This window comes from Schistosoma haematobium, chromosome 4 (assembly GCF_000699445.3).
Source record: "Schistosoma haematobium chromosome 4, whole genome shotgun sequence".
Classification (NCBI taxonomy): Eukaryota; Metazoa; Platyhelminthes; class Trematoda; order Strigeidida; family Schistosomatidae; genus Schistosoma; species Schistosoma haematobium.
In genome coordinates this window covers 38406209-38421050 of record NC_067199.1, presented here as the reverse complement: position 1 = coordinate 38421050, position 14842 = coordinate 38406209, and the positions used below count along the sequence as shown (strand labels likewise).

The window sequence follows — 14842 nt, the reverse complement described above, 5'->3', positions numbered from 1 at the left end:
TTCTGAAGAAATTAGTGAACTTGCAGAATGAAAATCGTGAAGTGGTTTTAAAACTTTTGATCTAAGCAATGACAACAGATTTTGAGTTCTATAGCCCAACAACCCCAGATATTGAGTCGCTATAGTCGCGCGGACCTCAAAGTAGTAGTCTGCACCTACCTACACAACTCAATCCCACAGTTTGTGACTTCATGGACTGATGTCACGTCTTCTTTTGACCATCTATAGTCTTCTTCCAACCTATTGCTACCCTAGCCGACATGATGAATGGAGGCAGAGGTTGGTTGGGCTTACGTAGTACATGTTCTAACTACTTCGGTCGTTAAAGACTCACTTCATCAAATGATTTTTCATTGACTGTTTATGTTAACACTTCTTTAGATTTGACTTGTTCAATCATCAGACTGTAATTTTACTCAATTTTTCATTGAAAATTACACAATTTATGTCATGAGAATATTCCTGATGATATAAAATCCGTTCCAAATTGATAAAGTCTGTTACTGACAGACTACTGAATAAAAATAATCTATTTCAATTTGATCGAAGGATTGCAGTTGTGTGAAACATTTTGAATGTTGTACGAATTTATCAATAAAACTAAAATACGTTGTTAGAAAATTTAGAAAACGCTCATTTAGTGTTCACTGGGTTCACTAATCACATAAGAATTCTTATACGTTATATAAACTGTACTACATCACGTGTTGTTGTTATCATGCGTAATTCTGAATTTCAACTCACTTTCTGTTTGAGATGGTGGTAGTCTTCTTTTCTATGATAATGATGATGATGATTTATGGATTCCTACTAGTGAGACGTTTAAAAACTCTAGACCTGAATGACTTCTGGTACCATGATTAGCTTTTGAATAGTTTTATTGATTGACTTTTAAAATATCTCATCCAAACAACACAACATGTTCTCAGTAAAAGTTATATGGATAATCAACTTACCTGTGTTTTAAATTATAACTAGATTTCATATGTATATGATAGGTGAATACCACTTATTTTTATGGTTATTTCAATGGACGTGTAGCCACTTGTGGAAACACTTAAAAGAAGTATTTTACGTACTTTCCTTTTCTTTTTGTTCTCAAAGTTAAAAATAAGACAGTTTCAAGTGTTGTGCTACGTGTAACAAAAAATAAATTAATTTTTCTTATAATGAAAAAGGTTTATGAAAAGTTAGAGGAAAGAGTAATATATATGTAATGACTATATAATATTAACACCAAGATTACTTCATAACTATATTCTTTGCATAAACTAATCTATTTAAGTTTGAAAACAGAAGAAATATTGCATGACTTTGATATGCTTGAATGCTATTACGAGTTCATTTTACTCGGCAAACAGAACGAAGTTCAAAGATACAGTGACACGATAGGCTATTCTAATCCGTTGTCCCCGGCCTTGCTACCTAGATCAAGAAGTCTTGATCAGGCGTAGAGAATGTATTCTACAAGCACCCAGAAAATACGAGATCACTAAGCACACAAATCAAACTCATTTATACAATGATAGAAAAGCCCTTGGGAGAGTCACAAAATAGCGTACTAAAAAAGGTCCGTCAACTAATGACAGTCAAGGGTTTTTTAGCGGGAAATGTAAGCTGTAGGTCAACTAAGCGTCTCTTCGCGCGAAAACAAAATTCAAATTTTCAAAATAAAATTACAAAATTAGGACCTTTTCCAAGTGAGTTCTGGGTATCTAACGTTCTCAACAGACGTATGTCAGGGTTTATTTATAGTTATTATTCTCTTTCTCATATGTCTTCTGAGTTTGCATCTTGGAAAATTCAGGTTTCATAGCCATTGACCTACTGTAAGACATTTGAGTATTCCCTCGATACATAACTGAACAACATAGAAACCAAACACAATATTAGTACACTGTTTAAAAAAATTTTCATTACGAATTGAAATAAATTAAAAAAACAGTTGAAATCCAGGGAGAAATACACATATATCTCGTACTGTTTTGGAACTTCTTGGCAATGTGTATTTTACAGCCTATATACCTATAACTGTACTGAGGACTTTTATATCTCAACAAAAACTATATGATTGTGTCAAAATCTGAGTCCACCTTTTTAAATGATAAGTTAGCTTGAAATACCATACTTCGATCTCGCGGTCATCATTTTCCTTACAACTCCAGTCAAGTAGGCAATAAAGACAAATTTATAAATGACACTAAATCAAGCCTTTCTTATGACATAAACCGAGTTACATTAAAGTATATTTAGAGCTCAGTTTCGTTGTAATTTAATTTGAAAGTGATTTTTTTCTTTCAAGTTCACTGTTTTGTTTTCGGAGGCTACCGAGAGTTTACATTGTCATTGAGTCTTGAATTTGATAGCAAAGGTTCTGTTCTGTCATAACGGTCTCAAGTTGCTGAGTGATTAGTGTTTTGGATACTGTTACTCAGTATAAAATACGATAAGGGTTTTGTAAAATGACATGTCGTTTAAACAGCCTTCTATGTTTATGCCCCCATGTAGATCGGAAAACAGAGGTTTTTCTGTGTTTTTGGAAATTTTAGATATCAATCTCTTTCTCTCACTTAAAACACTCATTCAAGATTTTAGTCTAGTATTACAAATTTGCTCTACATCTGCGAATTTCCAAGCCTTCCTCGATATACACTTATCTAAAGACCCCTTAGTATCGCATTCGTTGTAAGTAATAGAGTGAAATCAGAACTAATCAATTGGATCACCACTAATTTGACAGATTTTATAATACGAACACATGCTAACCTCTGAATGTAGTCATATTTATTGACCTTAAGACAACATTTGATATTGTCAGCCGAAAGGCTTTTTAGTATTGTTTTTCGCTAGGAGGTGTTCTCAGAATATTTATGAACCTTCTAAATGTTCTATGTTCGAACAACTGTGATAAGATCTGAGCTTACAGTGAACTATCATCGTCATTGAGTCGATCAATACCAAGTTCATATCTACCTACCTATCAAAACTGGAATGTAGGTAATCCGGCTTATACATCCTAGATTGAGTAAAATATGTTTTGGATTCCATATCTAGAAAATGATCATAAAGATACTTAAAATAAAAATTTCTAAAACGTAGACCAATCCATGTACGATGCCGGATGATTTGGTACTCAACTCATAATTCTTCAGTCACAAATCGGAAACTCCACTACACATCAATTTTGACAGTTTATAACACTTTATTTGTATAGAAAGTGGTTAACTTTAAACTCATTTATAAAATTAGATCGGAATTGTTTAATTTTTCAAATTATCCTTTTAAACTGTTTTCATTATCAATTTTGTTTTTATTTATTTATTACAAATTTCCAAATAGCATTGGAACAAACAATCAGAGAACAAGAAGCTAAAGATGCTACATCCGCTGATTTACGTATTCGTAAAACTCAGGTAAAAAAAGGAATGGTATATTTTGTGAATACATTCATTGTTATTCTATTTAAGTAGTATATTATTAAGGAAAGTAAGAATAATTCAGGGTGAAGAGAATTTTCTGGAAGCGAGATTTTAATTTATCAAATTTATACAGTCGTATTGATGATAGCCTGTTTTCAAGTTGGGAATAAAATGAAACGATCGTCCTGGATTTTACTGCTAGCCACATTTCGTCTGTCCCATATCGATCGTATTTATGGTCATTTTACTATATAGCAGTATCTTCTTTGTTTTGTCTGCCCACTATTTTGTGCTTGACATGAAAGGAGAGAGATTTGTCTTGATCTCGTTTACTGTATTGATGTGGTAGGTTACATAACACGACCTTGAGACTTGTAACATGTGAACCCCGTTTGTGACTGGGTGACCTTGAAAACGAAGAGAGGAAAACTATCCTACCACTGACCTATGACCTGGCAGGTTGATAAGCGGGGAGAGAGTTGATCTAGCTGGTACTGTATATCCGGTTTGATCCTGATTTCACTAACTTAGAATAGCTACACGAATAAATATATGGTCAACAAGACAACAACGCACAAAGAATGAGGAAAATACGAGTCTATTCAAGCTAATGTTTTAGAGTAAAATAATGAAATACAAAGGGTCATATGTAAATCACAGTAATTTTGAAATCGAAATGAACTTGTTAATAATTCATATATTAAACGAGAGCTTATAATTAATAGAATAAAGCAGGCACAAAACTAAATATTAGTACTTTGTGGATTTCCAATTAAATGGGGCAGTGTTCAAAGTGGTAGCCTTCATCGAGCCCAGAAACTTCAGATCTAGTGGAGAGCAGCTGACCTTTAAACTACTGAGTTTGCATTTCTAACTTCAGTCAGTCCGTGATATTGTCCGGTCGTCTTCCATTGGCATTAGTAGATAGTTCCCTGACACCCTACAAGGTTGAATTCCACTGGCCACTGGTTATCATTAGAACTTTAGGTATTAACTTCCAAGATTAGTTATTAATAAGCGCATGGTAATGATCGATATGGGGGTTTACGAAGATTGTTAAATCCCATCGTTTATATCATGGATTGACCGTAGACAATTAGCCACTTAAAGTACTGAAAGATATGTGTACAAAATCACGAATTTATTGAAGTTAGAAATGTAGATCATTAAGGTTAAGTGCTCACCTCGAGTCCTGTATGTTTTGGGTTCGAGCCCCGATGACGCTGTGGATGCTCATTACTGAGGTTTCTTTAATAAGCTAAAAGAATTGTTCAATGTTTCCCAGTTTTCACTAGTTTTCTAAATTTGGTCATTTTCTGATGTGTACTATGAAATCCAATAACCTCCACAAACTGCTATGCTGATCATGGAACTATTGGTAAATTTGCATTCTTCATTCAAGTACCACATCTTGTAGCATCCGTATATGCATTTGCAAGCAACATGCTTTGTAAGACCAATACGTGCTGTACGAAAGCAAGTAAACTGATAGATACTCATTGAGATGGCAGAAAGCAACTTTTTTTTCCTTTGATACACTCTTGGATCAGGTACTTGACAGGGAATACGATCCTTAGTTCTGATGAATAGAATAGTATATAATTCCATTCTATTTCATATTTCAATATGAATGTTTATCAAGACTGTTTTAGGGGAATTTTGAAACATGTTAATAAAGTCGAATGGTACTGTGAGTAATGGATATAGGTGACTTCTAACTATCTTTTCTAAACGAAAGTTTCCGTCACTAATGGATATCAATTAAAGTATGAATCGAAAACCAAAAATCACACTGCTCACCAGTTGTATCTGTAGTCTGATAATACCCGTAATAGTAGTGGGTACACATGAGGTTACATGTTATTTAATCCAATGATTACTAGTATAGCCGTAGCTCAACAACCTGGTTAAGTTTAGATAACGTCTTCAAAATCAAGAACCATTATATTGTCTATGAATTTCACATAGTCCATCTACTTCTCATAACATGGTACACAAATCAATAATTGATCACTGTTGATCTCTTCTGTATTCGCTCAGTTATGTGTTAAGTAACTGAACTTCTTGATAAAATCTAAACATAAATTTTACTTGTGATAATGCAAATTCCTTCTAATCAAAATTTTCCTGTCATAACCAGTTCAATTATGACATCTCAAACTTATCTTTCAATACACGTAGTTCCAGTTATTGAGCAGCTATTGGTGTCATGAATAAGTCCACCTGCCTTTATATATGTAAAATTAAACACTTAATTAGAAACAGAACTGAAAATGTAGCTGACAGAATAATAATCTTGTACTTTAACTGTTTTATCACTGTATCATCATCATCGTCTTGTCGGTTACCAATTTTAACGTGTTTTAAGAAAAATGTTATTCTTCGTCTAGTATTCCTATCAGTAGAAAATAAATGAATACCTAGTAGTCGATTGGCGTAGTTAACAATTAGGATCATATTTGTAGGTGATTGTATTTGTCATATTTAATGTCAGTTTTTGGGGGAGGAGTATCATTGAAAGCTATTGTGAGTATTGGATGTAGCTATATCATCTTTATATGGGACTTCTCAATAATATATACTCATATCATCAACAGGGATTAGACCCATAGCATCTTTAGGTTTCATTGCGCATGCCTAACCGCTAAAATCACTAGACTAGTTTCAATTTGCGATATATATATGCGAAAGAGAATGATTCGTCGAGCAATATTTCAGCGATTAACATTATATATATATATATATATATATATATATATATATATATATATATATATATATATATATATATATATATATATATATATATGGGCTGTTACAGGTGATCATGCATACGCGTTTATATAGACATGAAGCAATCTTAATATTTCGAAGAACTAGACGAATTGTTACCGTTCGAATAACACTGTTAAATAAGTTTATTGAAGATCTTGATATCACTAGTCATAAGCAAAATTAATTGTAGGAGGGTTACTATAGCTTGTATTCATCACTCGTTGATGTAAGTTGCAATTTCATTGACAACAATGTGGTTAATGTTACTGACAAGATTGCTTGTAAGTAGTATGTAGCGGAACGTGTTGTGGAAGTCATTATAGTCAATAGGCGGAGAGAAGAGTCTAAGCACGTCAAAAAGCACGGAGTAGGCATAAACTTGGAGATCAGAAAAGCAGACAGTTCGGGACTAACTGAATTGTAGAACGTGCCACAAGATGCAAATAAATAACTGAAGGCTAGATGTACATATCATATATACACTAATTTCTCCTTACTAATATTCTCCCTATCTAGTAACTAGTTCTTACAATCAGAGAGCACTATTTATTCAAACTATTCAAAAATCATGCTTCACTAATTAAATCACTTAACTTGTAGCAATTATGTTGCTAATTCATACCTCTTTCATTCGATTTATGTGAGGGCTGGGATACTGCCCGGATGCTTAAACCGATTTGTTTATTTATTTTTCTAAACACATAAATATTGGTACAAGAGGGCACCAAATACATATGCGCCACACAAAACAATGAGAGAAAAAAACGAACAATGATGAACAGATTAGTGTAAGGTAGTATAATAATAGTAATAATGAGGGAAACGGAAAGGTACAACCAGAAGAATTCTTTAAGTTAAGAAAGATACAACCACTTTTTATGAAGAAAGTAAAAGAAGGTTACAGCAGGATCGTCACTGGCTTCTATTCTGAGCCATATCTGATAACGTCTCTAGCCACTGTGTTGCACCATCTCTAAAACCCCAGCTAGGGAGTCGTGAAGGACCAACACAAGCCAGCCCTTTGCAGCTTTCTTTCATACTCCGACACCATGTCATACACTGATCACCTCTCCGCTTTTTCTAACCAGTCCCAGAGTCGGCAAGTAATGCACGACGTGGAATTCTCTGGGACGACATTCGTAGAACATGTCCAAGTCACCGAAGTTAATGTTTCAAGATGATGATACCAATTGAATTGTCGTCTCTGCTCCCGAACACACGGTGCCGAACCTCTGCATTACTAACATGGTGTTGCCACTGAATCTCAGCAACCCTTCGGAGACAGCGATGATCAAACACAGAGAGTCATCTAACATCCTCAACTCGGAGAGGCCAGGTTTCACAAGCATAGAGCAGAACTGCTCTCACCGACGCGTTTGTGTATAGGGCCTTTAGGATGTTAATAAACTTCTCAGGCACACCCTTCTTCAATAGACAATCCCAGAGAACAGTCCCGTCCAACGAATCGAAGGCACCTCTAATGTCAAGAAACACTACGATTGTTGGCCTTTGACGGAAGCCAATAGCTTGGACGCAATCGGAAGTAGACTTATCCCCCGATAGTTGTTACAGGAACGTCGTGAAACCTTTTTAAAGATAGGGACAACTATCGACTCATTCCATGACGTTGGTACACTCTCTAGTTCCCAAACCTTTGTAAACAACGTCGTCAGTTCCTTGACCAGAAAGCCACCTGGAGTAGACCGACGGGCTTCAATGAGTTGTAAGGAACCAGAAGAAACCCAGTGCTTATAAGCGGGACGTTTCGCGAACCCACAACTGACTGTTCCCGCCATTTTCATGGCGTCATGCAATTGCAAGCAATGTTCATCTATACTTTTCGGTGGAATGGTAGCTAGCTTAGAAGCTAGCTCGGTTCGATACTTACTAGCAACAGAAGTTGCAACCAACTTTCTGACATCAATCCGTTGGTGGCGGTCACTTCGTTGGCCACTGAAAAGTAAGGTAAGATTGGCGCAGACCAAGGCATGGTCAGAATCCAGGTAGGTACTCCAAAAGGAGCGGTAGTCTTGTACACAACCACGCCAGTGGTAGCTGATCGCGATGTGATCAATCTGATTCCAGGCTTGAGATGCAGAGGGAGGACGCCAGGTGGCACATCGGCGATGACTGTGCCGAAAGTTAGTGCTAGCCAGAAACAGGTTGCGGTCTGTGCACAGTTGCAGTAGACGGTCCCCGATATCTGTCGTGAGACCAACGAGTCCCCATCGGCCACCTAAACGACTCTCTTCTGTGCCTAGACCTGAGCATTCAAGTCTCCGGCTAGTACTACAATATCTGTCGAACCCAACTTCTTGGAGAAGAACAGATAACTGGTGGTAAAACTCATCCTTGATTGCATCCGGGCTGCAATCTGTCGGGACATAGGCGGAGATGACGAAAAGACATCGTTTCTCACTCTGATTTCTTCTCACTTTGATGGAACTTTCTAATCTAACAGCACATAACCGACTGTTAATGGGGATCCAATCGATTAGTGCTGCCTCGGCTCTAGCGCTTAGTGCGACATCGACGCCAGCAAGATCAGACGAAGATGCTACAGGGTCCCCGGATAAGCGCACGTAAAACAAGCTTTTTGAAGCGACAGATGGAGAGCGAATTTGTAATATTTCACTGGAGTTTTGAATATGGGTCTCGGATAGACAGCAAACATCGATATTAAGACCTTCTAAAGACATAGCCAGCCCTATCTGTTGTCCAACCTGCATAAGTGTGCGAACGTTGAAGGCAGCCAGTTTGAATGGTGCACGTGGTTTCAGAAAAATTGCTTCAGTATTCGTATTAGGTGGTAGCATACAATTTTCAACCAGGCAGTGACTTGAGAACGTTTAGATAGAACCAAGTTTCCACCATAGACGAGCTGCTGTGTAAGTTAAAAAATAAGGATATATAAAGTGGAAATAAAGGAGAGTGAATAAATGACGTAATAATATGACGTAATAATAATAATAATAATAATAATAATAATAATAATAATAATAATAATGTGAATCGTTTGATTGTTGATCGAAGCAAGACAAGTATTTTCCATAAATATCGACATTTCATCATATTTGTGTGTGGGCTGTGATATTTCCCGGGTGCCCAGACCGAAACAAGTGGCTTTCTTAGAGGGCCACACCTCGAGCCTTTGACCTAAAGGTCTAACCCACAAGACAGTAGAGCATCGTGAGGAGATGCAGTCCCACGGTAGCAGGTGACCAAGAAATTGGTTCACACGCTATTTGTTCCCACAAGATACTGGAGCCCATGTGCTTAGACCGAATTCTAAGCCTGATAGTATCTTTACCCCTTCATAGGAAAATTATTCCATCAAAGTCGGTTACATAAGCTTCAAACTTTATATATATATATATATATATATATATATATATATATATATATAAGAAGTTTTCAGCAAATTAATCCAATTCATTGTATCAACCATTAGTTTTTTTTACTCTGTATATATCAATTCCAATTAAAATAGGAACAAAATATATCTATGCATACTATTTCTTTCATGTACAAAACTATCGGATCAAATTTATATCTAAATAAATCTATTCTCCTAAATTTTAAATAGCATTTTGCAAATATTAAATTATTCATGGATGCTATGACCGATTATAATAATATTCAAATTGATTTTCGTGATGCTAACAAAGCTCGTATCAAACGACAATTGGAAATAGGTATGAAGTAAATTTTGATCAAAAGAAAATATATATGTCCATATATGTATATTTATACGGCTCAATTTCTTCATCTATACTGTCTACGGTTATTCTTATATTTTCGTCATTATTGGTGGTTTTGTCGTTATCGTTTTTTTTTCTTTTGTTGTTAAATGGTGGTTAGGTAACTTTATAGCTAACACTAATTCACCTTTTTAGTTGTTTTAATCGATGGATATATAGTTTAACAATTAATATTTGGATGTTTTTTTATATTTATTTGTTTATTTGTGCACACTGAACGATTACTATAATTCTCATTCTATTGGCTTTGAATAAACTATTGAATGAACATTTATTTTATTTAAACACATAAATATAGTTACAAGAAGGCACCAAATAGATATGAAGCACATAAATCATTCGATTTGTATGAGGGCTGGGATACTGCCCGGGTGCTCAAACTAAAGGAGATGGTTTTCTTAAGGGTCACACCCGGAGTCTTTGACCTGGAGGTCTAATCCACAAGGCAGTCGAGCAATGTAAGGAGATGCAGTCATATGGTAGCCATTGACCAATGATTGGGTCATACGGCATTTGTTCCTTTAGGATACTGGTGCCCATGTGAACCATTGGTTTGGAATCAGGGTTTTCCAACTCCCCTATGTGGACTCTCCGTGTCCACCAACCCGGTTAAAGCAACGGATATTCGCTTTTCGTCCTCTGAATTTTGTAATCAACAGTAATGCCGCGAGAAGGCAGTGAGTAGGACTTTCCTGGTAGTGGTTGTATGCACGTGGCCATATGAGAGCATTTCGAGAGGGAGATTTTACTGTCCCCACTCTTGGGCGTATCAGGGCATTCGGGGGCATGTAGATTCATCAAATGTGTAAAAGTATTAATCGTTTGATTTTTCATGATCTATACAATTGTTGTCCATCAATATATTAATAATATTTCAGTCTTTAGTATAGGAAGTTTGTGGAGAGTGTTGAATTTGGTAGTTTATATTGCGAACTAACACTAGTTAAACAACTGTTGTATACTAAAGAGCATTTGATAGTTGTTTAGTTATAGTTTGAGGATCTTCAACAGTGCGCATCTGTTATGTCACGGGAGATCGAACTTAGCATTTTCAGGTTCAATTATGAACTCTTAACCTTTTGACTGCTATGTTAAAATCCTATTGTTTACATTTCTAACATCAATCAATTTACGCTATTTGTAACCATACTGTTGATGAATAAATGTATAGTATCAAATTCAGTTGGACTCTACTGTTCACAGGTTGTGAATAGAACTCTAGGGATTGTCTCACTAATGAGTACATAATTTTGATTAGTTTGCAGCTTTATGGAGATTGTTGAGTTTTATACTGTTCATTATACTAGGATGAAATGGTTGCCTTACTACTTCTTGGTTTTCAATGGTTTATTAAGTTCAGTCCTCAATGTATATTATAAAATGTTCACATCATCCACATATTCTTCTCGATTATTTGACCTGATAAGTGTAGTTCATGATCTTATACCTTTCTCATATCAAGTTTTAGAAATCCAGTAAATCATTTAATGGTGAATACTATAAAACAAATTTTCTTATTTATTAGTATAAATCACTAGTTTCGCTATTCATCATCTTAATCATACAACCCTAAATTAGTTCGTTTTCTAGCCGTCTACTTAATTACATACTTAACAACTTCTTATCTCAATATAAATGTATTGTTCATAAGGCTAATGTATATTTCTACATGGGTGATATCTTGTTATCTTTTTTTTTGAATATACGTTTATGTTGGAGGATGCTTATAGGACACATTAATTAGTGATCACTACTATATAAGACAGTATCTTAGTTATTGTTACTATAGCACTCTCATGATTGATATTAAACTGAATTTAAAGACTAACAAACAATTTTTATTTTGTTTACTTATATCTTTTTAATAATCATTTTGTATTTTATATTTCAGTTCATTTAACCATCATTTCGTTGTTTATGTTGTAAAACATTCTTTCTTTTTTCTGTTGTTTTAACCTTTTTTCATGTCCCATTCAGTTTCTCACTTTGTCTAAAACTATCACAACTATTATGCATCAATATGGTCGTATACAGATTGAGCATAAAGAACGTTGTAAAGCTTTGTTGAAACGTCAATTAGAAGTTGGTGAGCCTGTTATGTTTATGCATGATATATAAATAAACCGATAAAGATGATTTATTTTATGTAAATTAATATTATTCTCAACTCATCATTGCCTTAAAATACACGCATGTAAACATTTATTTACACCGGCTGATAGAAAGCAGCATAGATATTTTACATTGTTTTCATCGTAAACAGTGAGATAATTGTCAGTACGGTGTTGTAGAGATTGTTAAATTTCATTGAAATCATGAACCGATTTAAGTTGAACCACCATCAGGAAACATAAGCCATTGGACGGATATTTTTCGCCTTGGTGTAAGACTCCTCCGCAGTGTGAATGCACGACTTCGTCACAGGGAATTGAATCCAAGACTCCTGGTCTCATGTGTGGTCACAAATTCTAGACCACTGAGCCAGCATCCAATGATGTTAATGTCTAGCTTCAGTCAATTCATGACATTGCTCGACCATCATCCATTGTCTTCGGTGAGTAACTGCCTCATACCCACCACGAATTAACTCAACTGATCACGGGTTCTCACTAGAACTCCAGATATTTCCTCTGGAAGATAGTCTTTAGTGAGCACATGATAATTGTCAGTAAAGGGTAAAACTAAACTGTATCGGGTGTGAGGAAGTTGGCCACCAAAAACGATGAAACGTGGTCATAGAATGTTATCGATAGGTTGAAGTTAGACACTATCGAATGCCTGTTCAGTGAGTTTGGAGTCTATCCTCAAGGTTGTTTAGGAGTGATGCGGATAAATGTCACTACTGAATGTTTACTAATTTCCTGACCCAGTCAACTTACAAAACTTATTAATGATGTGAAATTATTATATATTCGCTTTAGATTCCTTCCCTTTGTATAACAAGATCATTCATTTACATCTACTGTCTTCTGATTAATTCTATGGGATTAAAAATCTCTCAAGGTTATTTTGAAAGTTGCCTAACCTCCCGATTATTCTTCACATTTGCTGACATAACTAGTGTGCTATCGAAAACTAATGTTTGTTTATTTATTTACAAAGGGTGTATTATGTTGTTTACAGTAACACCATATTTATTCAATTTGGTGTTTCCGAATTATATACGTTTTGTTTCTCACAGAAACTATTTCTTAATCTTATATTACAATTTAAAAAAAGAAGAAAAATAACAACAAATAATACTTAACTTCATGTGATAAGTTTCTATAAACAATATTTTCGTCATTTTTGTTTACGTTATAAACATTTGTTTTCTTTTTGTCACAATTGGCTTTTGATTATAAATGGTAACAATCGTATGAAAGTTAATTAAACCGTCAGTCAATAATTTCAATGTAGTAACACTTACATAATTCAAGATAGTATCATATGATTGATGATCATTTATGTATGTAGATGGTTCAGTATTCCTAGTTGTATTATGATTGATTAACATCAAACTATCCTCTCTCTCTCACCTTCATAAATTTGTGTATTCATTTAGTTTCATAACTTATGAATTACGTCAAAGTGATTATTAAAGTGAATGAGTTAACGGTACTTCTCAATCTAGAGTGTTAATAGTAGGTAGGTGGGTAGAGCACTTCAAAGAACTCTTGAATTGACTAGCAGCACCCACGGGCCTACCAATCGATGTTGTCCCACCAACAATTGAAGAGACCAGCATGGCCATCAGACATATCAAGAGCGGCAAAGCAGCGGGACCAGACAACATTCCAGCAAAGGCACTGAAAGCAGATGTAGCAATAACTGCGAAGATACTCCACATTCTCTTCAGCAAGATTTGGGATGAAGAACAATTACCAACAGACTGGAAAAGAGCACGCCTCATCAAGATACCAAAGAAAGGCGATCCCAGTAAGTGTGAGAACTACAGAGGCATCACTCTTCTCTCAATACCAGGAAAAGTCTTCAACATGGTGTTGTTAAACAGAAGGAAAGACTCCATAGACGTCCAACTTCAAGATCAACAGGCTGGATTCCGTAAGGATCGATCGTGTACCGACCAAATCGCAACACTACGGATCATTGTGAAATAATCAACTGAATGGAATTCATCACTCTACATCAAATTCATTGACTACGTGAAAGCATTTGATAGCGTGGACAGGACAATACTATGGAGGCTTCTTCGATACTATAGTGTACCTGAGATGATAGTCAATATCATACAGAATTCCTACGACGGATTAAACTGCAAAATCGTATATAGAGGACAGCCCACAGACTCGTTTGAAGTAAAGACTATCAACAATAACCTACTGTGGGAGAGAATACACGAAATCCCAGCGAAGGAAGGAATGAGGAAGAAGCGCTGGAAGTGGATAGGACACACATTGAGTAAAGCACCCAACTGCATCACAAGGCAAGCCCTTACATGGAATCCTCAATGCCAGAGAAGGAGAGGAAGACCAAAGAACACATTACCCCGAGAAATGGAGACAAACATGAGAAGAATGAACAAGCATTGGATAGAACTATAAAGGAAGGCCCAGGATAGAGTGGGTTGGAGAATGCTGGTCGGTTACCGATGCTCCGTTGGGAGTAACAGGCGTAAGTAAGTAATAGTAGGTAAAGAAGTGATTAAGAAATAACTTTCTTGGAACTGTGACAATGATCAAAACCAAGTTCAAATTCAGAGTTTCTTTTTCAAGTTATTCACATAAACTAAAATCAATTGAACTTTGACTTTGAAAGTATTAAGTAGAAAACTTATTAATCTTGGTAAGTTATAATTAATATTATCATTACTGTTATCATTATTATTGTAGTCAGTTATTTATAACGTAGGACCAGGCACATATAGGCATCGGCTAAAGTTGTCAT

The 14842-nt window shown here is 35.5% G+C and overlaps 1 protein-coding gene across 2 annotated transcripts in view; it reads left to right on the top strand.

Moving 5' to 3' along the window:
• The window catches only part of STX1A_3 (Syntaxin-1A), a 43994-nt gene that overhangs the window by 12142 nt on the left and 17010 nt on the right, over positions 1-14842 (top strand). Inside the window, exons 6-7 of one of the 2 annotated variants that reach the window (XM_051216351.1) lie at positions 3340-3413; positions 11933-12041. In XM_051216351.1, the coding sequence (XP_051066928.1) occupies positions 3340-3413; positions 11933-12041 (183 nt within the window). Of the gene's footprint in view, positions 1-3339; positions 3414-9780; positions 9890-11932; positions 12042-14842 lie in introns of both variants that reach the window. The other variant, XM_051216352.1, reaches the window with a different exon arrangement.